The sequence below is a fragment of the Rana temporaria genome, chromosome 11 (assembly GCF_905171775.1).
Source record: "Rana temporaria chromosome 11, aRanTem1.1, whole genome shotgun sequence".
NCBI lineage: Eukaryota > Metazoa > Chordata > Amphibia > Anura > Ranidae > Rana > Rana temporaria.
Window position 1 is genome coordinate 114,419,202 of NC_053499.1, and position 24,230 is coordinate 114,443,431.

At 43.0% G+C, this 24,230-nt stretch overlaps 1 protein-coding gene across 2 annotated transcripts in view; it reads right to left on the bottom strand.

The window, feature by feature from the left end:
• Positions 1 to 479: 479 nt before the first annotated feature.
• Positions 480 to 24,230, bottom strand: part of RELA (RELA proto-oncogene, NF-kB subunit) — a 106,859-nt gene continuing 83,108 nt past the window's right edge. Inside the window, exons 5-11 of one of the 2 annotated variants that reach the window (XM_040328868.1) lie at positions 22,089 to 22,180; positions 15,729 to 15,860; positions 9,905 to 10,009; positions 3,044 to 3,253; positions 2,851 to 2,931; positions 1,646 to 1,705; positions 480 to 1,555 (exon numbers count right to left, since the gene is read on the bottom strand). In XM_040328868.1, the coding sequence (XP_040184802.1) occupies positions 990 to 1,555; positions 1,646 to 1,705; positions 2,851 to 2,931; positions 3,044 to 3,253; positions 9,905 to 10,009; positions 15,729 to 15,860; positions 22,089 to 22,180 (1,246 nt within the window). In that variant the 3' untranslated portion in view covers positions 480 to 989. Of the gene's footprint in view, positions 1,556 to 1,645; positions 1,706 to 2,850; positions 2,932 to 3,043; positions 3,257 to 9,904; positions 10,010 to 15,728; positions 15,861 to 22,088; positions 22,181 to 24,230 lie in introns of both variants that reach the window. The other variant, XM_040328867.1, reaches the window with a different exon arrangement.

Genomic DNA, 24,230 nt, shown 5'->3' on the forward strand with positions numbered 1-24,230 from the left:
CTGTGTATATTTTTTAAATGAGAGGTACCAATCCAAATTCCAAGAGTCACCACTGTTTACGTATCAGAGTAAATTAAGATTCTTAAAGCAGAACTTCAGTCATTTTTTTCATCTTTACATTCATTAAATCGTCGGCCCTTGTTGTTTTAACTTTGGATAGTAAAACTTTTTTTCTGACAGTAAATGCCTTACACAACCCACTTCCTGTTTCTTGTCTGGTCATTAGCCTAGGCTCATGACATCTTGCTCAGCTCTCTCACACTTGAGAGTTTGCCAGGAAGGGAGGGTTGATGAGTCATAAGTGCGCCAATGAGAGCTGGAGGTGTGCCTCTGTAAATCCAAGAAGGGAACAGGCAGCAGTTTCAGCTGCCCAGTTAAAATGGTTTCAGCCAGACTTGGTGGAGGAAGAATTCTGGAGTATATATGGCAAGTACAGAATCACAGTATATATAAAATATGCAAAGTGGCTGGAGGGAAGCTTCAGAATGGCAAAGATGTTTTTATTACAAATGATGTGAGCAGACTGCAGTTCCTCTTTAACTCATTTACAAGCAAAGCGGTGAAGGGGGAAATGTGTGCCGAATTGAACAATTATGTCTGGGGGTTAATACAGTGCCAATAGAGCACATAAAATATAAAATGTTATCTTGTCTGTAGCCAGTTGAGCAATAAATGTTTGTTTTATTTAACATGGATGTCATTTTTGCTGATAATTAGAATGTAATAGATGACTTTACTTTAAAATACACAGCAGTAAGGTATTCATACAAGATTAGCCTGCATCAAGGCTATTAAAGATGCAACATGGCTATTTCAAGCTCTCTGGTTAAAGTGAATCAGGATGAAATCCAACAGGGCCAGCACAATCCTCAACTATGTAGGCCCAATATCACCTAAATAGCAAAAGCACCCTGAAGGAGTTGAAGGCCAACTGTGTCCTAAAGAATTATACTGTTCCACTAGTGAAGGCATACATCTTCACCAAGCATTCATTTCATACCCATGAGAGTTGAAAAGTCAATATCTATCATGGAGTTTAAACTTTCGCCTTGCTGCATGTCAAAAATCCCATTCATTAAGGTGCTGTCAAGTCTTTCAGAGCTTTCCTCTCCACCAGCCACCTCATTTGATCCAGATGCCATGAGCCGAGCAATCGATTCTGGATAGGCCATGAGGGTACACTGATTATGCCCAGATTCATGCAGGGCCTGTGAAAGAGAACCTGAAGACTGAGATTGACTGAGAAGCTGGCCAAAATCACTATTGTCAATGGAACTTAGGCTGGCACAATGGCTGTCAGGGTCATTTTGCAGCATGTTTGCTAAATCAAGGTTTCCATCATCTGTAAAAGAAGGATAGCCCATATCTATACGATCTTCAGGTGGAGCCTGTTGCATTGGAGGCATAGGGGAAAAGCCAATACTGGCAAAGTCACTAATATTCACAGTAGAGAGAAGTGTGGACATTGCATCTTCAGCATCAGGTTTTACAATGTATGAAGAGACGACTGGTACCAACATCTGAGAACTTTGACAAATGGGAGATGGCGCAGGTTCTAAATCAAACAAAATAATAGAAAATGGTTCCATTATCAAAAAAAATTAAGAGGAGAAAAGAATGGGCAAGAAGAGGGACAAGAACAAACCTGGTTTTGGAATGTTGCGGGTCGGTATTGCAATTCTGCGCTGGTGCTTTGTTTCATTTCCTGAAAGTATATCAATATTTGTGTCAGGATATTTGGCTGTTCTTTTCTACGGACACATGCACCATTGGCAACACAGACTTTAGGGTAAATTTTGTTTTTGCTTCATCTCTAATGTGAGGGCACTGAAACTAAACAAGTACTAAGAGTAAAACAAGAAAGGTCTGTTAAAACTAAATTTATTGATGGCCAAATGGAAGCTAATGCTTTTTTGTTGCTTGTGAAAAAAAAAAAAAAAAAAAGGTAATATTATTATTAGGGGGTGGGTGAGGGCTATAAAGCTAAAATGGAGCAAATTTCTCCCACATATATAAAAAAAATGAGATTTAGGGGTTTATTTATTTATTTTATTTTTTCAAATTGAGCTCAAGTTGGAAGCAGATTGGCACCCGATTTTGCACTCCAGTTTTAGTAATTCACCCCCTTAGTATTTAATAGTGGCCATGCATGGTCAATGTCCGATTACACAAGTTTCCAAATCGGACATCAAGTGAACGAGACAAAAATGTCATGGCCAAGTGATGAGACAGACAGCTGAGATTTTGATCGCCAATCACTTGTGGCACAGAAAAAAAAATAGATAAAAATCATGTGGGGTCAGTCAATGGCATTTTGCACCCTTGTGAATAACAAATGGTCTACATGTAAATAAACATGTCTCAGATTGTGAAATTATCCAACCACCTCTCTCCACTCCACCAATCATAGGAAGTATTGTACCCAAATGATAAAAATACAAGGCTCCCTCTGAATGGTTGACTTGATCTTGTTCTGGCAGCAGACAGGAAGTTGTTCATGCTACTGCTGGAAGACAGCACAGCATACTGTATGCAGCTGATGCTAAATATAGTATGATACAGTGCTTACTGCCACCAAATAACTTGGCATTGAAAATAGTTTGTTTGGGTCAGCTTGGTCCAAATTAACTATTAGTGACAAGAAACCTAGACTTGGGCTTCAAGCTGTCCATACATTGATCACATTTTTTAATTCTGACTGTGGGCTGAACGAAAATAAATCTAACAGGAGCCATGCTATACAGTGCAGATGGACAAATTCCCCTGCTGGGCTACTGTCTAAACACTGTCAGAATCCGGAATGCTAGCTGCATACAAAATTAAGCACCAATAGGGCTGAAATTCGCTCACCTGCAAATGGATTCCTTTTTACAATGTGCTTGAAGTTTTCCATTGTTCTCTTTCTTTTCTCCTCAATGTGATGAAAATCTCCTGTAAGAATAGATACAGTTATTGAAGAAAAACAAAAACACACCACACAAACACACATGAAAAAAAAAAAAAAAAAGTCACCACACACCCATTTTAAACAAAGACAACATACCTTCATCTGGTAGATATTGAAATTCCATAGGTTCGCTAACCTCCTTATCAGATGGCCGCCTCAACTGCATTTGGACCTTAACAGGTTGACGTATTCCTGGATCATGATAAGGTGGCGTTCTAAAAACTATAGCCACTTGTCTGTGCACATCTGCTTGTGAAAATGACCCTCGTGCCTCCCAGTTACCTACTGCGAACACCACTTCAATATCTTCTGAAAGAGACAAAAACAAGATAAGTTTACAGAACAAGGCACACTTAATAATAAATAATTAAATAAAAAAATACATTTAATAACTCTACAATGAGAAAAAAATCTTTATAACAAACCTAAAAATTACATTACTTTATTTACTATAAAATCATTTTTTTGGCATCCAATGACATAGGAATTTAGGGACTGTCGAGCTATACTGCCTCCTACTGGAGGTTATAACACTGGCAAATAAAAATAAAAACAAAAGTGGTGGGCTAGCCCAGTATAACCCCCTCTTACTCCCAAGCATGCCTCAGCTTTGAGACAAAACAGCGATACCAAGACCAAAAAACAGGTGACTAAAGACCTGGAGTTCCACACATCCAGCACCTCCTACCTGTAACACAGGTTCTGAACATCTGCAGTTGTAGAGACCATCCCCCCTCGGCCATGCTGGTCACCAAGCATTGGATTGTAATAGGTAAAAAAAAAAAAAAAAAGTAAATCTAATTCAGGCAGTAGAAGAAAAAAAATGAATAAATGGAAAAAAAATGTTACTGTGAAGATGTTAAGTGAAGTGTGGACAAGGCTGCAATGTCTAGGACAGTATCTGCTTTAACTCTCCTGCTGCGGTGAACTCTCCTGCTGCCATGGCATCCTGGTTCCTCCTGGATGCCATGGCATTATCTGACTTAAACAAGATTGGATGACCATCCAGTTGGGATGACCAGCTTTGCATGGGCAGCCAGATTAGCCAAAGCTCCAGTATGTCAATTAGGAGATGAGATTGCTCAGACATCCCAGTTCCCTGCACCAACAATGTACCCAGGACCCCTTACTATTCCAACAGGCTGGTATCCATTGTGAGGATCACTCTAGGGAAGGAAAGAAAGACCTTATCCCAACTACAGATCCAGTCTCCAGGGTCAACAAGCCAGAACAGCCTGTTCAAGAATTTGACCAGCATGCCCCATGATGACAGGATGTTGTGTTGTAAGGGTCTGGAGTGGAACTGGGCAATGAGAAGGCCTTGAAGGAAGGCATGAAGCCCCTTGCAGCAGTGAAGCACTCCTAAACTGAACAGCCTTAAGTTTGGGAGTGAAGAGTTTGAAGATTCCCTTGGAACAGTCTCTGCTTCCAGAGAAGACAAGGTTCTGGAAAGGTCGATGGGGTCCTTAAAAATAGGTGCATCCTCCAAGAGGGGTGGGGGGGTGGGAACGGCAATTAAAGCTTTGTAAATTAAGGATCCTGCCAGACCCACAGTGGGGGCAATTCATCTTTCTTTCTCAAATAGGTACAGGATTGACAGCCATTTAGAAAAGATACACAGGTTGTTAGGGTTCATCCAGTTTCCATAAAAGAAAACCGTGGGAACAAATGGGAGAAGTCCCGGTGGACTTGGAGAGCCTAAAGTAGCCTATACTTGGGACAACACTGATAAAAGATACAGGCTTAATCTCATGCTTTAACCTCCTTAGCGGTAATCCCGAGTCGGGCTTGGGGTGAATTTTTTTATACCAAAAGCGGTATCCCCGAGCCAGACTCTGGGCCGCCTTGCAGCATCCACAGGCACAAGTTACTTACCTTGTCCCTGCGATGCATCCCCGCTGTGTGAGCGAGCGGCGTCCTCGCTCGATTCACACAGTGCCTGTGTGCCGCCGATTTCTGTTCCCTGTGACGTTACAACGCATGGAGGCGGTGAACGGCGACAAATTAAGTAAATAAACACAATACATACAGTATACTGTCATCTTATAGATTACAGTACTGTATGTAAGAATACACACCCCCCTTGTCCCTAGTGGTCTGCCCAGTGTTCTGTATGTACTTTTATAAAATAAAAACTGTTTTCTGCCTGGAAACTGGAGATTGTCCATAGCAACCAAAAATTGTCCCTTTATGTCAAAAGTGAATTTAGAGCAGCTAGAAAACAGCGATAATAAATTATAATCACTTGCAGAATTGAGCGATAGCGATTTGTGGGGAAATCCGTCATAAAAAAATAAAAAATAAATGACAGCGACAATTCTGCAACTGAGAAAATTTCAGTGTTTTTGATTTGATTACATTATTGAATAATTTTTATTATAATTACATTATTATTTGTTATAATTATTTATAGTAATTTATTATATTAAAATTTATGATTTTGTGTTTCAAACTTTATCATACCCGGGATGTCTACTAGACTCTTGTTTGGACGGATTTAAGTGAGTTATTCCTAAGAATTACAGGCCTACAATGTAAAACGCCAAATTTCCATGCAAAATAATTGTACCGCTTTTGGTACAAAATTCCAGACATAATCATACCGCCAGGGAGGTTAAGGTGGTGTGTACTGTGCCAATATGAGCCAAGACAGTCTCAAAGTTTAAGTAATGGCAGAGACCTGCAACACCCCAGGTGTAGGGTTGTCTGTTAATGCTTTAAAGTGATATGAAAGTCCTTTTTTTTTTTTAAGAACAAACATGGTATTGCTTACCTGCTCTGTGCAGTGGTTTTGCATGGAGTAGCCAAGATCCTCCTCTTCTTGGGTCCCTCTTTGGTGCTTCTGGCCCCTTCCTCCCGTTAAGTGCCCCCACAGCAAGAAGCTTTCTATAGGGGCCACCTGAGCCAAGCCACAGCTCCATGTGTCCATTCAGACATGGCGCTGCGACCCGCCCTCTATCCTCATCGGCTTACTGACTGACATCAGTAGGAGCCAATGGCATGTCACTGCTGTCTCAGCCAATGAGGAAGAGTCTCGGACAGCCAAGCCTCTTGTGCAACAGCACTGGATCGAGATGGGGCTCAGGTAAGTATTATGGGGGCTGATGCACACAGAAGGCTTTTTATCTTAATGTTGAAGGAGTTGTAAAGGTAGAAGTTTTTTATCTCAATGCATTAAGATAAAAAGCCTTCTGTGTGCAGCAGCCCTCCCAGCACCCCCTAAAACTTACCTGAGCCCCATCTCTGTCTAGCAATGACCACAAGTCCCTCAGTCATCCTGGACTCTCCTCCTGATTGGCCGAGACACAGCAGCGGCGCCATTGGCCATCAAAGTCAGTTAGCCAATCAGTAGAGGGAAGGTGGGGGCACTTGATAGGGAGGGAGGGGTCAGGAGCGCCGAGAAGCCACACGAGAAGAGCTTTTGGGCTGCTCTGTACAAATCTACTGCACAGAGCAGGTAAAGTATGATCTATGTAAAAAACAAACACAAGACTTTACAATCACTTTAAGAAAAAAAAAATATGACCCCCTGTAGTCAGAGTCAGCAAACAAATGCTCTATTTGGCCCAAAAAAATTGTGCATGACTGGTGAAATCCTTCCTGGATGAAGCCAAGAAAGGGTCATACCTGATGGAGCCATTGTAGACTCCAGCAGAGGGCAAAATTCAGTCTCTCCGTATTTGGCACCTTAATGAGGGAGGATCTGAGTCACACTGCAGGTAGCACTGGAGCTGTTGGTGGGTTTTGATCTGAAGGCATCTGGGACAGTGGGACTGTTCCCCATGCATGTATGATGCTGCACCAAAGTGGAGGACAACGTAGCTCGAGGTACGAGGCTATCCCTTAATCAATCACAAATCCAGCTGCTGGTAGCAGGAGAGCATCAGATTGCCGAAGGTGTACAAGTCTCTTTAGGCAGGCAGCAGAGACTGAGGTTTTCATGTGTCACTTGAAGTCAGGAGCAGCAGTAGGAAACACAAAGCACAAAGCCTAGTTGATGACATAAGCACTCAGTCCCTCAGCATTAACCCCGAGTCTGGCAGTGAGACTGGCACAAAATGTGAATATTTAAACGGTGTCTACAGTCCTTTGGTTTGCAATGCTCAGCTCATATGGCCTATTCACAATGCAGGGTCATACCTGGGACATCATACATGCACATTACGGCAGAAGTCTCCCTTATTGTGTCCTGATGCAGTGACAATTTCTGTTACCGTTTTTCTGGGTCAGCCATTGGGTAGCCACTAATGAGGTTAACTCCTGCAAATGTGTGCAAGATGTTCAAAAACTGCTGGGAAAAAAAGGCTAATACGATATTTAGCATTTTTTGCAGTGTTTAGGAGTGGGGGGGGGGGGGGGGGGGGGGTTAGGTCGCTGGCATCCTTAACCAGTAAATAGTTAGTTGTTAAGGAGGAACGGGCTGGGAAACCTGCTGCCATGTTCTTAACGAATGGCTCATCGGCTGTCAGTGGGGTTCTTCACTGACAGCTGAATGTAAAACTTAACAATTGGTGGCAATAATTAAAAATTGAGGGAACCCCCCCCAAAAAAACAACAACACCACCACACAGCATGGGGTCCCCCCGCCCCAAACCATACCAGGCCTCTTGGGGTCTGGTACCGATTTTAAGGTGAACCCTGTTTCTTTATTTTTGGCGTGGGGTTCCAATTTAAAATACATTTTCCCCCTTTTTTTTCTGGTCAGCAGTGGTAATCATGATTGGGGGGACATTTTTATATTTTTTTTACTAAAGGAATTGTCAAAAACTGTTTTTATGTAATGATTTAGTTGACATTCAGCTGTCAGTGGGATGAGTTATCTGTTAAGAATGCGGTGACCAGCTTTCCCGGCCCACTCCTTATCAACCAGCTACATGCTGGTTGTTGACGCTGGCTAAGGAAAACGGTTAACAGCGTTTAATGTTTTTTTTTTTCTGCTGGAAACTGTACTTTTTTAATGCTTCTAGACGCTGAAACTTCAAAAACACTTATAGCCTAAAAAAATGTGCATGGTCCCATTAGGATAACACTATTTAGCTTCTAGAAGCTGAAAAAAAAACAAAAAGACACACAAAAAAAAAAAAACTAGTGTGCACAGAGCCTAAGAGTACTACTAGCCAACACTTCCTGCACCACCCTCTACACAGGCCTTTACATAACCAATTGGGAATAGGGTGGTAGCAGCAGTACTCCTAGGCCTGTTCTTAAGTTTCTGGGAATGCTATGCGACCATAATTATCACTTATAAATAAGGGTGTTATGCTCCCTAGTGCTGGAGCTGGCACAGTGTTCTTTAACCCTTTCACTGCCAGGCCCAGCTCTCCATTTTTAGGCTCCACTCACAGAGGCGATTTGAATTGCGGGCAAAATTTAGATACATACAGCCCCATGGATTTTAAGTTGGGAGCAGTGGCTGTGTTGACGCAGCCGCTGTGTCCCAATTGATATGAATGGGACTGCCTGCATGGAACACCTGTGCATTCCTTTGCAGCCGATGTCCCCGAAATGACATCAATGGGACTGCATGCATGGGGATGCACAGAATATCTGTGCGCCTAAACATTACCTTGCTGTATTATAACCCTCGTAAACGAGGCCTTAGACCTTGCTTAGACTAGCAGCTGGGGGGAACAAAAATGTGTGGTTGAGTTAATCGGGCTTCAAAGGCAAGAGAGATTTAGACACTTGTCTAAACCCATCCTTACTATGGTTTTTATTCCCCCCCCCCTTTGGAGAGACATCAGGGCTCTAAACAGACCTCTCATCTCTTTTTTGAAACCGAGAAAGAGACTGTCTTCAGTTCCTTTCTCTGCAACCTGAGGTGCACTGTAGATGGATAGATAAGAGTCTATATAGATACAGTTGTGCTCAGAAGTTTACATGTCCTGGCAGAATTTATGATTTCTTGGCCATTTTTCAGAGAATATGAATGATAAAAACAACAACAAAAAAAAACACAAAAAACTTTTTTCACTCATTGTTAGTGTTTGTCTGAAGCCATTTATTATCAAATCAATTGTGTTTACTCTTTTTAAATCATAATGACGACAACAGAAACTAGCCCCCTGTTCACCAGTCCCCCGCTCTCCATCCTGACAGATCTGTCAGCGTCTGCTCCATGCTGACAAATCCGTCAGTGGCTGCAGCCGACGGGAGGGGGGTGAGGCAGAGCAGTCCAGAAGCTTCAGAGGGTGGCAGGCACTAAAGGGGGGTTCGAATCCAAAGTCGGTGGGAGTGCAGAGGAGGGAAGCAGGAAGCTTGGGGGGGGGGGGGGGATCAGTACTGGGTGGGAGGGGGGGCAGATAAAAGGGAGAGTTGGGGTGGTGAAAGGCAATTTAGATCACAGCACAGGAGAAGCAGGTGAAAGCACAGTGCAGCGGCAGAGTGTGAAAATTTAGGTAAATAGCTTTGATCAGTGGCTTATCAGACATTAATTCAGCACCATTCGTTTGTTCAGCAGCATTTGAACAATTCTTTTATAAGTTTATGGCCACTGAAGCAGGAGGAATGCAGGTCCGTAAGGCTTATGGACCTGGCCAGCTGGAAGCAGTGATTTAGGTGTGTGCGCTGTACGGACCTGGCAGCAAAAAGGTTAAACTGCAATATTGTCTCAGATGAACATGGCCCTATACCTGCTAATAGGTCACCTGATTTATAACAAAGATGTGCGCAATTCATATATTTTAATCAAGAAAGTCCTCTGGCACCACAGAGCTGACACACATTAGCAGTTAACCTTTGCAGTGTGAGTCACGCCCCACTGCAAGAGAAAACTTTTAGTTCAGCTTTAAGGTTATACAGTTTATCTCGATGTCTCTGTAGCATATACATTTCCAGGAACCATGTAGTATCCAGGTGGGAGCAATGAACATTAATTTTTCTGTTGACAATTAACAAGAGTTAACAATGTGGTCAAAATGCCATGATTTTTACAACAATTAGTCCAATAGTGTTTACCTTTTTGCACTTTATCACAGAGTAAAAAGATTTCATCTCCACCTAAACAGGAACCAGAATTCTTGTTAACTCTGCAAATCTTCAACTCAGCAGTGTTCGGAGCTCCTAAAGAACACAAAAACACACACAACACAAAAAATAAATAAAAAATCATCACCACAAAGGGAAATTAATAGACATTTGCGACATGTTAATGTCCTCTTGTGGGGGGGGGCGGGAAATCAGGGGGACACAATTTTTTTTTTTTTTTTAAGTGTTTAACCACTTAAGGACCGCCTCCTGCAAATATACGTCGGCAGAATGGCACAAGCACGTACATGTACGTTGCCTTTAAGAGCCCAGCTTTGGATGGCATGCGACCCAGTCCGAAGCTCCGTGACCGCGGCCCCAATCGCCGCCGGAGTCCCACGATCGGTCCCCGGAGCTGAAGAACGGGGAGAGCTGTGTGTAAACACACCTTCCCCATTCTTCACAGTGGCAGTGTCATTGATCATCTGTTCCCTGATATAGGGAAAGACGATCAATGACATCACATGTCCAGCCCCGCCCCCCCCTACAGTTAGAAACACGTATGAGGTCACACAACCCCTTCAGCGCCCCCTAGTGGTTAACTCCTAAACTGCAATTGTCATTTTCACAGTAATCAATGCATTTTTATAGCATTTTTTGCTGTGAAAATGACAATGGTCCCAAAAATGTGTCAAAATTGTCCGATGTGTCCGCCATAATGTCGCAGTCACAAAAAAAAAAAAAAAACGCTGATCGCCGCCATTAGTAAAAAAAAAAAAAAAAAAATTAATAAAAATGCCATAAAACTATCCCCTATTTTGTAAACGCTATAAATTTTGCGCAAACCAATCGTTAAAACGTTTATTGCGAAAAATAGGTAAAAGAATATGTATCGGCCTAAACTGAGGAAAAAAATATGTTTTTTTAATATTTTTTTGGGGATATAGCAAAAAAAAAATTTTTTTTTTTCAGAATTGTCGCTCTATTTTTGTTTATGGCGCAAAAAATAAAAAAACGCAGAGGTGATCAAATACTACCAAAAGAAAGCTCTATTTGTGGGGAAAAAAGGACGCCAATTTTGTTTGGGAGACACGTCGCACAACCGCGCAATTGTCAGTTAAAGCGACGCAGTGCTGAATCGCAAAAAAGGGGCAAGGTCCTTAACCTGCATATTGGTCCGGGTCTTAAGTGGTTAATTACAACGGAGGGAATTTGGGTTAACAAAGTGTTAAAAGCTAGTGTTTGTCTAGTAAATCAACTACAAAATGTTCTCACAGTAGGGAGGTACTGTCTCAAGCAGTGAAACAATCCAACAAGGGCTTGTGTTGTGCAGAATGCTTTCATTTGAAATCAGTTTGTAATGTGTTTGAAAAACACAAATACTACAAATATCTGAAAAGTGTGGCATGCATTTGTATTCAGTCAACCCCCCCCCCCCAAATACTTTGTAGAACCACCCTTCACAATTACAGCTGCAAGTCTTTGAGTATGTCACTACCAGATTTGTATATGTAGGAGCTAGACATTTTTGCCCATTCTTCTTTGCAAAATAGCATCTGTCAGATTGGATGGAGATCAACAGCAATTTTCAAGTCTTGCCACAGATTCTCAATTGGATTTAGATCTGGACTTTGACTGTGCCATTCTAACACATGAATATGCTTTGACCATTCCATTGTAGCTCTGGCTGTATGTTTAGGGTGGTCGTCCTGCTGAAAGGTGAACCTCCTCCCCAGTCTCAAATCTTTTGCAGACTAACAGATTTTCATCTAAGATTAACCTGTATTTGGCTTCATCCATCTTTCCATCAACTCTGACCAGCTCCAATGTCCCTGCTGAAGAAAAGCATCCCCACAATATGATGCTGCCACCATGTTTCACGGTGGGGATGGCGTCTGCAGTGTTAGTTTTCTGCCACACAGTGCAACTTGCTTTTGGACCACGTTTGCCGTGTCCCCCACATGTCTTTTTCAACAATGGCTTTCTTCTTGCCCCTCTTCCATAAAGGCCAGCTTTGTGGAGTGTACGACTAATAGTTGTCCTGTGGACAGATTTCCCCCCTGATCTGTGGATCTCTGCAGCTTCTCCAGAGTTACCATGGGCCTCTTGGCGGCTTCTCTGATTAATGCTTTTCTTATTCAGCCTGTCAGTTTAGGTGGGTGGACAGGTCTTAGTATTTTTGCAGTTGTACCATACTCTTTCCATTTTTGGATGATGGATTGAACAGTGCTCTGAGAGATGTTCAAAGCTTGGAATATATTTTTTTATAACCTAACCCTGCTTTAATCTCCTCCACAACTGCATCCCTGACCTTCCTGGTGTTCCTTGGCCTTCATGATGATTTTTGTTCACCAAGGTTCTCTAACAAACCTCTGAGGGCTTCACAGAACAGCTGCATTTATACCAGGATAAAATTACTCACAGGTGGACTCTATTTACCAATTCGACGACTTCGGAAGGCAATTGGTTCCACAAGATCAGCGGTTCTCAACTCCTGTCTTCAGGTCCCACCAACAGGCCATATTTTAACCACTTGCCGCCCACCATATAGCATAATGACTTTGGCAAAGTGGTTTAGTTATCCTGATCGGACATCATATGACGTGTTCAGGACAACTACCCGGCGCACATCAATTGGTGGTGCTGCATGTCAGTCTGACACACCACAATTCCAATCTAGGTAAAGAGAGTCTGACGAAGACTCTACCACGTGATGAGCCGTGTCCAATCACAGCTGATCACGGTGTAAACAGGAAAAGCTGTGTATTGGCTTTTCCTCACTCGCGTCTGTCAAACGCATGTAGAGGAGAGCCAATCTGCTGCTTCTCTGATGTCCAACTTTCAATGAACGGGGATCCGACTTGCCAGGCACTGTGTTTAATATGAATCTTGAGGGGAAACTCCACACCAAATTTTAAATAAAAAAAAAAAAAAACAGCTTGTGTTTCCCCCTCCAAGAGCATACCCGGCCCTTGGGTCTGGTATAGATTTAAAGGGGAACCCCTACACCGAAAAAACTGCGTGGGGGTATCCCCAAAATCTATACCAGACCCTTATCTGAGCACACAGCTTGGCCGGTCATGAAAGGGGGTGGGGATGAGTAAGCGCCCCCTCCTGAACGGTACCAGGCCACATGCCCTCAACATGGGGGGGTGCTTTGGGCCCCCCCCAACCCCAAAGCACCCTGTCCCATGCTGATGAGGACAAGGGCCTCTTTCCGACAACCCTGGCCGTTGGTTGTCAGGGTCTGCGGCTGGGGGCTTATCTGAATCCGGGAGCCCCCTTTAATAAAGGGGGCCCCCAGATCTCGACCCCCCACCCTATGTGGCCTGGTATGCTCTTGAAGGGGGAACCCATGCCATTTTTTTATTTAAAATTTGGCGTAGAGTTCCCCCTCAAGATCAGCAGAGCACAAGTCGCATTGCCAAAGTCAGAGCATGCAAGACGGCGTTCCGACTTTGATCCGACTTCAATGATATTCAATGGGCTGAAGTAGGATCAAAGTCAGACCAAAGTAGTACAGGGTGCATTTTCAAAGTCGGTCCGACATGTGGCGGACCAGTTAAGACGGCTCCCATAGGGAAACATTGATTTTCACACGTCATGCGACATGAGCTCCCAATGTTAAAGCGTTTGTCGGACCAGTGTGAACCCGGCCTTAAAAGGGAGTGTGCCTAATCTCAGGTCGTTTCCTGTAAAACAAACAAAAAAAAAAAGACACCTGTCCACAGAAGCAAACAATCAGATTCTAATGTCTCCACAATGGCAAGACCAAAGAACTGTCCAAGGATGTCAAGGACAAGATTACAGATCTATGCAAGGCTGAAATGGGCTACAAGCAGCTTGGCGAGAGGGCGACAACAGTTGATGCGAATATTCGCAAATGGAACACATACAAAATAACTGTCAATCTCCCTTGGTCTGGGGCTCCATGCAAGATCTCACCTCGTGGAGTTTCGTTGATAGCGGTGAGAAATCTGCCCAGAACTACACGGGAGAACCTCGTCAATGATCTCAAGGCAGCTGGGACCATAACTGGTAACACACTACGCCCCGATAAACGGAAAATCCTGCAGCGCCCGCAAGGTCCCCCTGCTCAAGAAAGCACATGTACAGGCCCGTCTGAAGTTTCCTAATGAACATCTGAATAATTAAGAGAACTGGGTGAAAGTGTTGTGGTCAGATGAGACCAAAATCAAGCTCTTGACCCCAAGAACACCATCCCCACTGTCAAACATGGAGGTGGAAACATTATGCTTTGGGGTTTTTTTTCTGCTAAGGGGACAGGACCGTCAAATCTTGGGCGAGAACCTCCTTCCCTCAACCAGGACACTGGGTCGTGGATGGGTATTCCAGCATGACAAATGACCCAAAACACACGGCCAAGGCAACAAAGGAGAGGCTCAAGAAGCAGCACATTATGGTCCTGGTAAAATTATAACTAAGCGCAAAAGACAGCGTGGCTGCGGACATAAAAGTGGGTAATAAATTAACAATATCAGTCCTTAACACAGGGTGAGATGTGGCAGTTGTCCTCAGATAAAAGCCAGCTCTTTAAACAAGATGAAAAGAAGGGGACAACACAGGAAACGCCACCCGAGTGTAGTATTTAGGTACAGTTTAATTACATAGCAAGTAATGCACTTACGGGCAGGATACACAATAAAAAAAGGCTCATCTGTATATAGGTGTGGAGGTTAGCTCTCCCGGTATCTGAGACAGGCATTCACAAATATGGCGAGATGTTAGGGGGACTGCAATCCGTCCGATGGCCACCAAGAAGTCGGACGGAAGCAGCATGGAACGCAGGGAAGTGACGTCACCAGAAGAGGAGGAACATTAGGGAGAGAATGGCTGGACAGGCAAGGCTACGCACTTGGAGCATCAGCTCCTTCTACAGGCCTCCAATCTTAATGACATGGAGAGGATCTGCAGAGGAGTGGGACAAAATCCCTCCTGAGATGTGTGCAAACCTGGTGGACAACTACAAGAAATGTCTGACCTCTGTGATTGCCAACAAGTACCAAGTCATGTTTTGCGAAGGAGTCAAATATTTATTTTGCTCATTAAAATGTAAATCAACTTATAAAACTTTTTTGAAAATCATTTTTCTGGATTTTCTTTTGCTGCTATTCTGTCTCTCACTGTTGACATAACCTCACCATTAAAATTAGAGACTGATCATTTATTTGTCAGTGGGCAAACGTACAAAATCAGCAGGGGATCAAATACTTTTTTCCCTTACTGTACATGAAAAAAGTAGTTCCCTTGCCTAGGATGTAAAATCCAAATGTTTTTGAAGTTCAAAAAATGCTTATTGTATACATATTATTCTCTGCATTGTCCAAGCATACTAGCAAGAAGCCTCCGTTTTCATGAGATTGTAGGGTACACTGCATTATCAAAAGGCCCTGAGAATGTGTTCATATAAATTATTTTTTTTTTTTAAAATTAGAAGTTAATTCTTAGTAAAATGTTGCACACTTATATGCATATGGAGGTACAGGCAGACAGCGGTCAAGAAGTCTAAAGAAGCCTGACATTGCACCCCCAGTTCTACTTATCATGGGTACAATTATTTTCAAGCTTCATTAAAAAAAAAAAAAAAAAAAAAAACCACACACACACACACACACACACACATACATCAACAGTACATTTTATTAACCTGCAAAATCATGTGCATTTATTTATTTTACGAAAGTTGAACTTGGCCTCTAAAATGCTTGCATTCTGCAATAGGTATACGTTCTAAAATTTGCCATTAATATTTTGTAGATTTTATAAAAAAATAAAAAATAAAAATCAAGCTTACGGTTGTCATATATAGGATGAGAAACCACAAACGTCAAAGGACTCAGGCCTCCACTTGGGTCACGTATGTACACTTGGAAGCAAAGGCACACTGTATTCAGGTCAAAGTCAGACTTGAGATCTTCTAAAGATACTGCAAACAAAACCACATCACATGCAAAAATGTATTTTAATATTGATCACACGCAGATGCATTACAACACTTAAAAACAATAATTCCAACAGCAGTTCTTTGTGGGGATATAGTTATTCATTTACTTATCGATCCATTTGTGTGTTAGGTTTTCTCTACTCATTTATTTAATTAATTTAATTACCCTAGTTCAAGCAAAACTATTACTTATTCCCTAATGTAGTTTAGACCTCCACTCCCAACTTTCTGCCCTTTTATCCCTTTGTCACTGGCACAAAAATCTGCCACTTATTGCAATATGACTTTAGCCTTATGCCGCGTACACACAGTCGTTTTTTGTGATGAAATAAAACGACGTTTTTAAAACGTCATTTAAAAATGATCGTGTGGGCTTCACATCGTTTTTTGTCTTCTAAAAAACGACCAAAATTTTTTTCGAACATGCTTCAATTTTTTATGTCGTTTTTCAAAATTTTGTTTTTTGTGTCATAAAAAATGATCGTGTGTGGGCTAAAACGAAGTTTTAAACCCGCGCATGCTCAGAAGAAAGTTATGAGACGGGAGCTTGAATGGAGCAGAGTGCCGTCGTACGTGTTGTACGTAACCGCGCTTTGCTAGAGCATTTTCCGAAAACGATTGCGTGTGGGCAACGTAGTTTTTTATGAAGTTAAAAAAAAGGTAGTTTTTTTTTCCCATGATGAAAAACGTTGTTTTATTTCATCACAAAAAACGACCGTGTGTACGCGGCATTAGTGTGACAAAAAGTAGGAATGAATGCCTAACTGCGATCACTGACAAAAAAAGACATACATACTAAAATGTATTGTTTTACAGTTTAATAAACTGCAGTGATGGGAAAATCCCCAAAAAAGGAGACAATTTAATAAAGTAACTTCTGTGCAAACTTCAAAATGAAAACTAAAAAAAAGGTTTTACTTTAAGAAGTTTCACCTTTTTTTTTTTTTTTTTTAATCTCTTTATTTGTTTTTTTCATAACCAAATATACCGGTACATTTCACAACTTACATTTATCTGCTCTCTCAGGAGCTTCCATAAAATGTCATTAATAATCATTTCATCACAAACACAAAAGCACTTATACACTTATTCCCCTCCTTAAAGCGGAGGTCCGGCGGCCTTACGGCTTCACTGCCCGTTTCCTACTGCGCATGAGCGAGTCGCACGGCAATTTGTGAATGGGAACATCCTGTGTGTCCCAGAAGGCAGCGCACCTCCATTTCCCAGGAGGCAACGGCGAGGAGAACACAGAACTTGCCTAGTAACAGCAATTTCTGGCAAATATAAAACTTTTTTTTTTTTTTTTTTTTAGGGTGGACCTTTAACCCTTTCTTCCAGTGGTGTGGTTTGCCCTATTTCCATACCCCCTACCCTGAAGCCATCATAGAATTCTCCATCCAATTTGCCCATACTCTTTCATATTTCTCCCCATTTCCTCTATTACAGTATGTATACAATGGTAATTACTATTCACCAAGTTTTTCCAAGGTACCAATGTACCAATGTACCGAGGGGGCTTAAACCTTCTTCCAACTCAACACTATTGTTTTAGTTTAAAGCATTTTATTAAGCTGCAGTCTGCACACACACACACACTTCATGGTCTTACCTTTTATACTTACCTAGGTGGATGCATCTGTCCCTCAGCATCTCTACATTGAGAACCGAGCCATTGAATAATCACTGATGGCTCAGTTCTCATAGATACCCGAGCAGAGAGATGCTGACCGTCAATCAGCAGCTCTTCTCTCTGCTCCTTCAGGCTTATTGGAGTGGTGAGCTGTGGAGGGGGCGGAGCGGTTGTCTCAGTCTCTCAGCAGCTCACCAAGCATTATTCCAGGCACCTGGTGGATCCAGACTTCATTGTCCTGAGGACGCAGTGCCTGGACTGATCTGTCTCTGTAGTAGAAAGTGGCAAGGAGTGAAGCATGTTTGTTGCGTATGTTTTTAAGTGAATATGGCGGGCAGAAGTGCACCAGAGAGAAAGCATATTGCAACTACCTCACCATCCAATCATGAATGGAAAAGCACCATTAAAATGTTAAATCAAGTCAAAATACTTATGTTGAAAAGGGTGTTAGACAAGTACACAGGGAACAAAACTAAGGCCACTTTCACACCGAATACCGCCCCGCACTAGCGGTAAAGCACCATTCGTTTAAGCAGCGCTGTGTGGGCAGGAGCTTTAAACCCCAAAGAATTGTAGGCACTTCAGCAGGGCTGCCAATTGATTTTAAATGGGCAGGGCGGTTTGGAAGCAGTGTGTACACCACTCCCGCACCGCCCCCAAAGATGCTGCTTGTAGCATTTCACACAGGGGTGGCTTGAGAGGCGCTTTTCAGGCACTATTTTTATTCTCAGTGTGAAAGTGGACTTAAGTGAATAACTACACATCCACTTGTGTACCAAGCACTCGTGTTGTATACAGCCAGAATGGTCCAAATTACAGGGAAACCACCATTTTCTTTCTGTGTTGCTGGGCCCATTAATGGTCAAGGCCTTGCCAACCACAGTGGGCATACCATACCCTCTCTCTCCCAGGGGTTTTCAAGGTCTAGGAACCATGGAGATGAACCATGACCCTGGACATGTATAGCTCCCTATAGCTAACTACACGCATTGCAACAATTTGTCAAGGTGAATGCCTAATGCAGAATCTAGTGTCCGAAGCAAACATAGGTCAGTCCTACACAGTGGGGTCCAGGTAAGGCCCCAGTGGTGAAACAGGTGATTACTGATCCAGATAACCCAGAGCAATAAGCAGTAAAAGCTTAAAGCGGGAGTTCACCCATTTAAAAAAAAAAAAAAAATCTCCCCTTAGCTTCCTGCTCGTTCGGTCTAGGGGAATCGGCTATTTATATTAAAATATGAGCAGTACTTACCCGTTTTCGAGCTGCATCTTCTTCCGTCGCTTCCGGGTATGGGTCTTCGGGAGCGGGCGTTCTTTCTTGATTGACATTCTTCCGAGAGGCTTCCGACGGTCGCATCCATCGCGTCACTCGTAGCCGAAAGAAGCCGAACGTCGGTGCGGCTCTATACTGCGCCTGCGCACCGACGTTCGGCTTCTTTCGGAAAATCGTGACGCGATGGATGCGACCGTCGGAAGCCTCTCGGAAGACTGTCAATCAAGAAGGAACGCCCATTCCCGAAGCCCATACCCGGAAGCGACGGAGAGGATGAGTCTCGTAAACGGGTAAGTACTGCACATATTTTAAAATAAATAGCCGATTCCCCTAGTAATAACGAGCAGGAATCTAAGGGGGAAAAGTGCCCTCTAAGGGTGAACCCCCGCTTTAATAAAAGTGTCTGGGGAAAAAAAGGGGGGGGGGGCAATGGGTTATAATAGAATTTGTATTTTATTTTTTAAATATAAAAGAGGTCTATTGTTTAAGGGCCATTTGCATACAACACATCGTCTAAAATACTGGTCCTGTGATATTAAGATAACCGACATTTGTAAAGTTTGTTTGAACCAGCCTGGCTACCTCCGATGATTGGAAAAGCCAGAGAGCTGCAGGGGATGTATTGTATATTACTAGGTCTACTTTACAACATATCAGGGTGCATAAAAATCGATAAAAAAAAAAAAAAATTATATATTTTTTTTTTAAAAGCCGTTTTTTTTTTTAATCAAATTTTAATAAAATGCTTTTGGAGTAAGAATCTACCTACCTAAAGATGGATTTCTAGTTAAAGTGGAGGTTCACCCGAGAATAAAAAATGTTAACCTTAGATTCCTGCTCATTTTGTCTAGGGGAATCGGCTATTTTTTTTTAAATCGAAGCTGTACTTACCGTTTTAGAAAGCGATCTTCTCCGCCGCTTCCGGGTATGGGCTACGGGACTGGGCGTTCCCATTTTGATCGACAGTCTTCCGACAGGCTTTCGACGGTCGCATCCATCGCGTCACGATTTTCCGAAAGTAGCTGAACGTTGGTGCGTAGGCGCAGTATAGAGCCGCACCGACGTTCGGCTTCTTTCGGCTACTCGTGACGCGATGGATGCGACCATCGGAAGCCTGTCGGAAGAGTGTCAATCAAAATAGGAACGCCCGCTCCCAAAGACCATACCCGGAAGCGGCGGAGAAGATCGCTCTCTAAAACGGTACAGCTTCGATTTTAAAACTAGCCGATTCCCATAGACAAAATGAGCATCAATCTATGGGTAAATTTTTTTTTATGGGTGAACTCCCGCTTTAAGATACATTAATAATTTTGTTTATATAGCATGAAATGGAGCTTAGTTATGTAGCATGAGGCTGTATATTCTGCAATATGTACATTTTTGGGAAACTCCTTTAATGAATCCAAGCTCTGCAAGCTGAGATAACATGCACTGCATTGATGCATTCACACAATTTCACAGTAACCATGAGATAAAACAAAGTTCAGGAATATTCCTTTATACCATTACTTTGCTAATCTATGTACACTCAAAACTGTATGATTGGTTGAAGAGATTTTAAATGCATCGGTATCAGGCTCTAAGTGTGAGGAGGAATGGCAAGCAGTAAACATGAAAGTGAAACCTAAGCAGCTTATAAACCTTGTGATCTTTCTGCACATCATTTAACCACTTCCATACTGGGCACTTACGCCCCTTCCTGCCCAAGCCAATTTTCAGCTTTCAGCACTGTCGCACTTTGAATGACAATTGCGCGGTCGTGCTACACTGTACCCAAACAATTTTTTTATCATTTTGTTCCCACAAATAGAGCTTTCTTTTGGTGGTATTTGATCACCTCTGCGGTTTTAATTTTTTGCGCTATAAACAAAAGAAGAGTGACAATTTAAAAAAAAAACACTATTTTTTACTTTTTTATTTAATAAATATCACAATTTTTTTTTTTAACAAAAGTTTTTTTTCCTCAGTTTAGGCCGATATGTATTCTTCTACATATTTTTGGTAAAAAAAATCGCAATGATCATATATTGATTGGTTTGCGCAAAAGTTATAGCGTTTACAAAATAGCTGATAGATTTATGGCATTTTTATTTTATTAATTTTTTTACTAGTATTGGCGGCGATTTGCGATTTTTTTTACTGTCACCGTGACATTGCGGCGAACACATCGGACACTTTTGACACGTTTTTGGCGCCATTCACATTTATACAGCGATTAATGCGATAAATATGCACTAATTACTGTATAAATTTGACTGGCATTCAAGGGGTTAACACTAGGGGGTGAGGGAGGGGTTAATATGTATACCTAAATTGTGTTCTAACTGTGGGGAAAGGGGGGTGACTGGGGGAGGTGACCGATCTATGTCCCTATGTACAAGGGACACAGATCGGTCTCCTCTCTCCCCTGACAGGACGTGGAGCTCTGTGTTTACACACAGAGCTCCACGTCTTGTCCCTGTAGCCGCCGATTCCGAGTGCCTGGCGGACATCGCGACCGCCAGGCACGCGCATCGGCATCTCGGGGGCGCTCGCGCGCCCCCCAGTGGCCGCAAGAATACAGGACGTCAATTGACGTCCTGTTGAATTTTCAGAGTCACCGTGGAGCCGTCATTTGACGATGGCCCGGTACTCTAGTGGTTAAAGTGCTTTTTTCCTCCCTTGAGGAGCAAAATGGCAGTAGGCTGTAAGAGACACCCAGTTTGGGAATATTTACCAACCTGACAGCGTATTATTTTAAATAGGAAGCCTAAATTTTTGTTTGCCAGTATTACAGATTTTAACTACCAGCAAGAATAAGTCCTTACATTTAAAGAGCAGCTGTCATTTCCGATCCATCATGGCAGTGCCTGTTAGCGGGCATCCGCTCACCTGCTGCCAACACCTCCCTTCACCTTGTTGTGTCACTGCCGCATCACCAGCTGTCCCATTAAAGTGAATGGGACTGTCGGTGAGTCAACAGTGGGTCAGGGGAGGAGCCGCTGTGGGACAGATGACAGTTGCCCTTTAAAAATTATGATTTAAAAAAGAGTTCAATTTAACTCAGGTCTTTTTACTAGCGATTTAAAATCGACTTGATTTAAAGAAACTACATCCTGCAACATATCCATCAGTGTAGGGTTAAAACCACTATCTGGCTTAGTTAGGATTATGGAAAAATCCAATAGAGATATTCAATTATTTGAGATCCCAAATCGATTAAAAAAAAAAAAGATTTAACTTGGCCTACAATGCAAAACCGATATATAACTTTTAAGTTTAGTGACACAGACAGAATATTTATAGTAAAGATAGCAACATGATTTACCATTGAAGGGATTATTATTTGTTCGCATTCGTTGGGCAATGGCTTCCTCAACTTCTCTCTTTTTAACACACTGAATGCCCAAATTCTGGAAACTAGGAAGAAAAAAATAAAATAGATAGAAATTATCCACACACACTTTATATATACATACAAACTATAAAAACCATATGTGGGTCATTTTACGCTCTTGGGCTTTACAGAGATTTAAGTTTCCCCCAGGCCAGCATTAATTTACAAAGCATGCCAATAAAGGGATTTTTTATAACAGCTTACCTGTAAAATCCTTTTCTCATAGTACATCACGGGACACAGAGCTGGTTCAATAATTACTAAGTGGGTTATAAAGTCTACCTTCAGGTGATGGACACTGGCACTCTCAAACAGGAAGTCACCTCCCTATATAACCCCCTCCCCTACAGAAAGTACCTCAGTTTTGTAGCAAAGTAATCCAAATATTCCCCAAGAGGGGCGGGTCCTCAGTGTCCCGTGATGTACTACGAGAAAAAGGATTTTACAGGTAAGCTGTTATAAAAAATCCCTTTTTCTCTATCATACATCACGGGACACAGAGCTGGTTCAATAATTACTAAGTGGGATGTCCCACAGCAATGCCACCTGAGGGGGGGGGGGGGGGGAAGACATGCAAGTGCCAAAAAAACCATGAGAGCCACCAGACGTAAACAGTTATACTGCAGCCTGCAGAACAGCATGCCCAAAGGCCATGTCTGTGTGACCCCTAATATCCAAATGGTAAAATTTCATGAAAGTGTGAACAGACGACCAGGTCGCTGCCCTACAGACCTGAGCCATGGGGACCTGATGATGAACTGCCCAAGAAGTGCCCACAGCCCTGGTGGAATGAGCCTTCACTGAAACTGGGGGGTCCCTCCCCTTTAGACCGTAGGCCTGAGAGATTGCCTGCCGAATCCACCTCGAAATGGTGACCTTCGAGGCTGCCTGGCCCCATCTGGCAGAATAAACAGGACCTTGGTCTTTCTAACCTGGGCAGTAGCCCTGATATAGACTCTAATAGCTCTAACCAAATCCAATGTATGTAAAGACCTTTCCAACCGGGAAACCGGGTTAGGAAAGAAGGAAGGAAGGACCAAATCTTGGTTTAAGTGGAACCCGGACACTACCTTCGGAAGAAAGGATGGGTGGGGTCGTAACACGACCCTGTCCTTATGAAGCACCAAGTATGGTTCCTCACAAGAAAGCGCAGCTAGCTCAGAAACCCTTCTAGCGGATACCATGGCTACCAGAAACACTAGCTTCCTGGTTAACAAGATCAACGGAATCTGATTCAAGGGTTCAAACGGCTGTCTCTAAAGCAGAAAGGACCAGGTTCAGGTCCCAAGGGCAAGCCGGGCGCTTGAGCGGGGGATTGATACGTAAAACTCCCTGCATGAAGCACTTAACAAGGGAGTGGGTAGCCAATGGCCTCTGAAACAAAATGGACAAGGCCGAGACCTGCCCTGTAATGGTGCTGACGGCTAACTTTAAGCGCACACCGTGCTGGAGAAAATCCAAAACCCTGCCGATACATTTTTTTTGTGGATGCCAAGCTCTGGCATCACAGAAGGCCAAGTAAGACTTCCACACCCTATAATAAATCAGTCTAGAGACCAGCTTCCTGGCATTGATTAGAGTAGAGACCACTGGGCTGGAAAGACCCCTCTTACTCAGGATATAGGATTCAATCGCCAAGCCGTCAAATTTAGCGACCGAAAAGAAGGGTGGAAGATCGGCCCTTGTGAAAGTAGGTCTGGCCGGGGCGGGAGTGACCAAGGTTCTCCTACCGCCATCCTTACAATGAGGGAAAACCATGCCCTGCGGGGCCACTAGAATTACCGGCTTGTTTTCCATGCGGATTCTCCGGAGTAGCCGGGGCAGCAGCTGAAGAGGAGGAAATGCGTAAGGGAGGGAGAACTGCGTCCAAGGGCACACCAACGCATCCGTCCTGCATGCCCAAGGATCCCTTGTCCGAGACACAAATCTCCTCAACCTTCTGTTGAACCTTGAGGCCATAAGGTCCACATCTGGAGTACCCAACCTCCGGAAAATCTCCTGGAATACTGCGGGATGGAGACACCATTCCCCCGGTACCAGCTGTTGCCGACTGAGATAATCGGCTTGCCAATT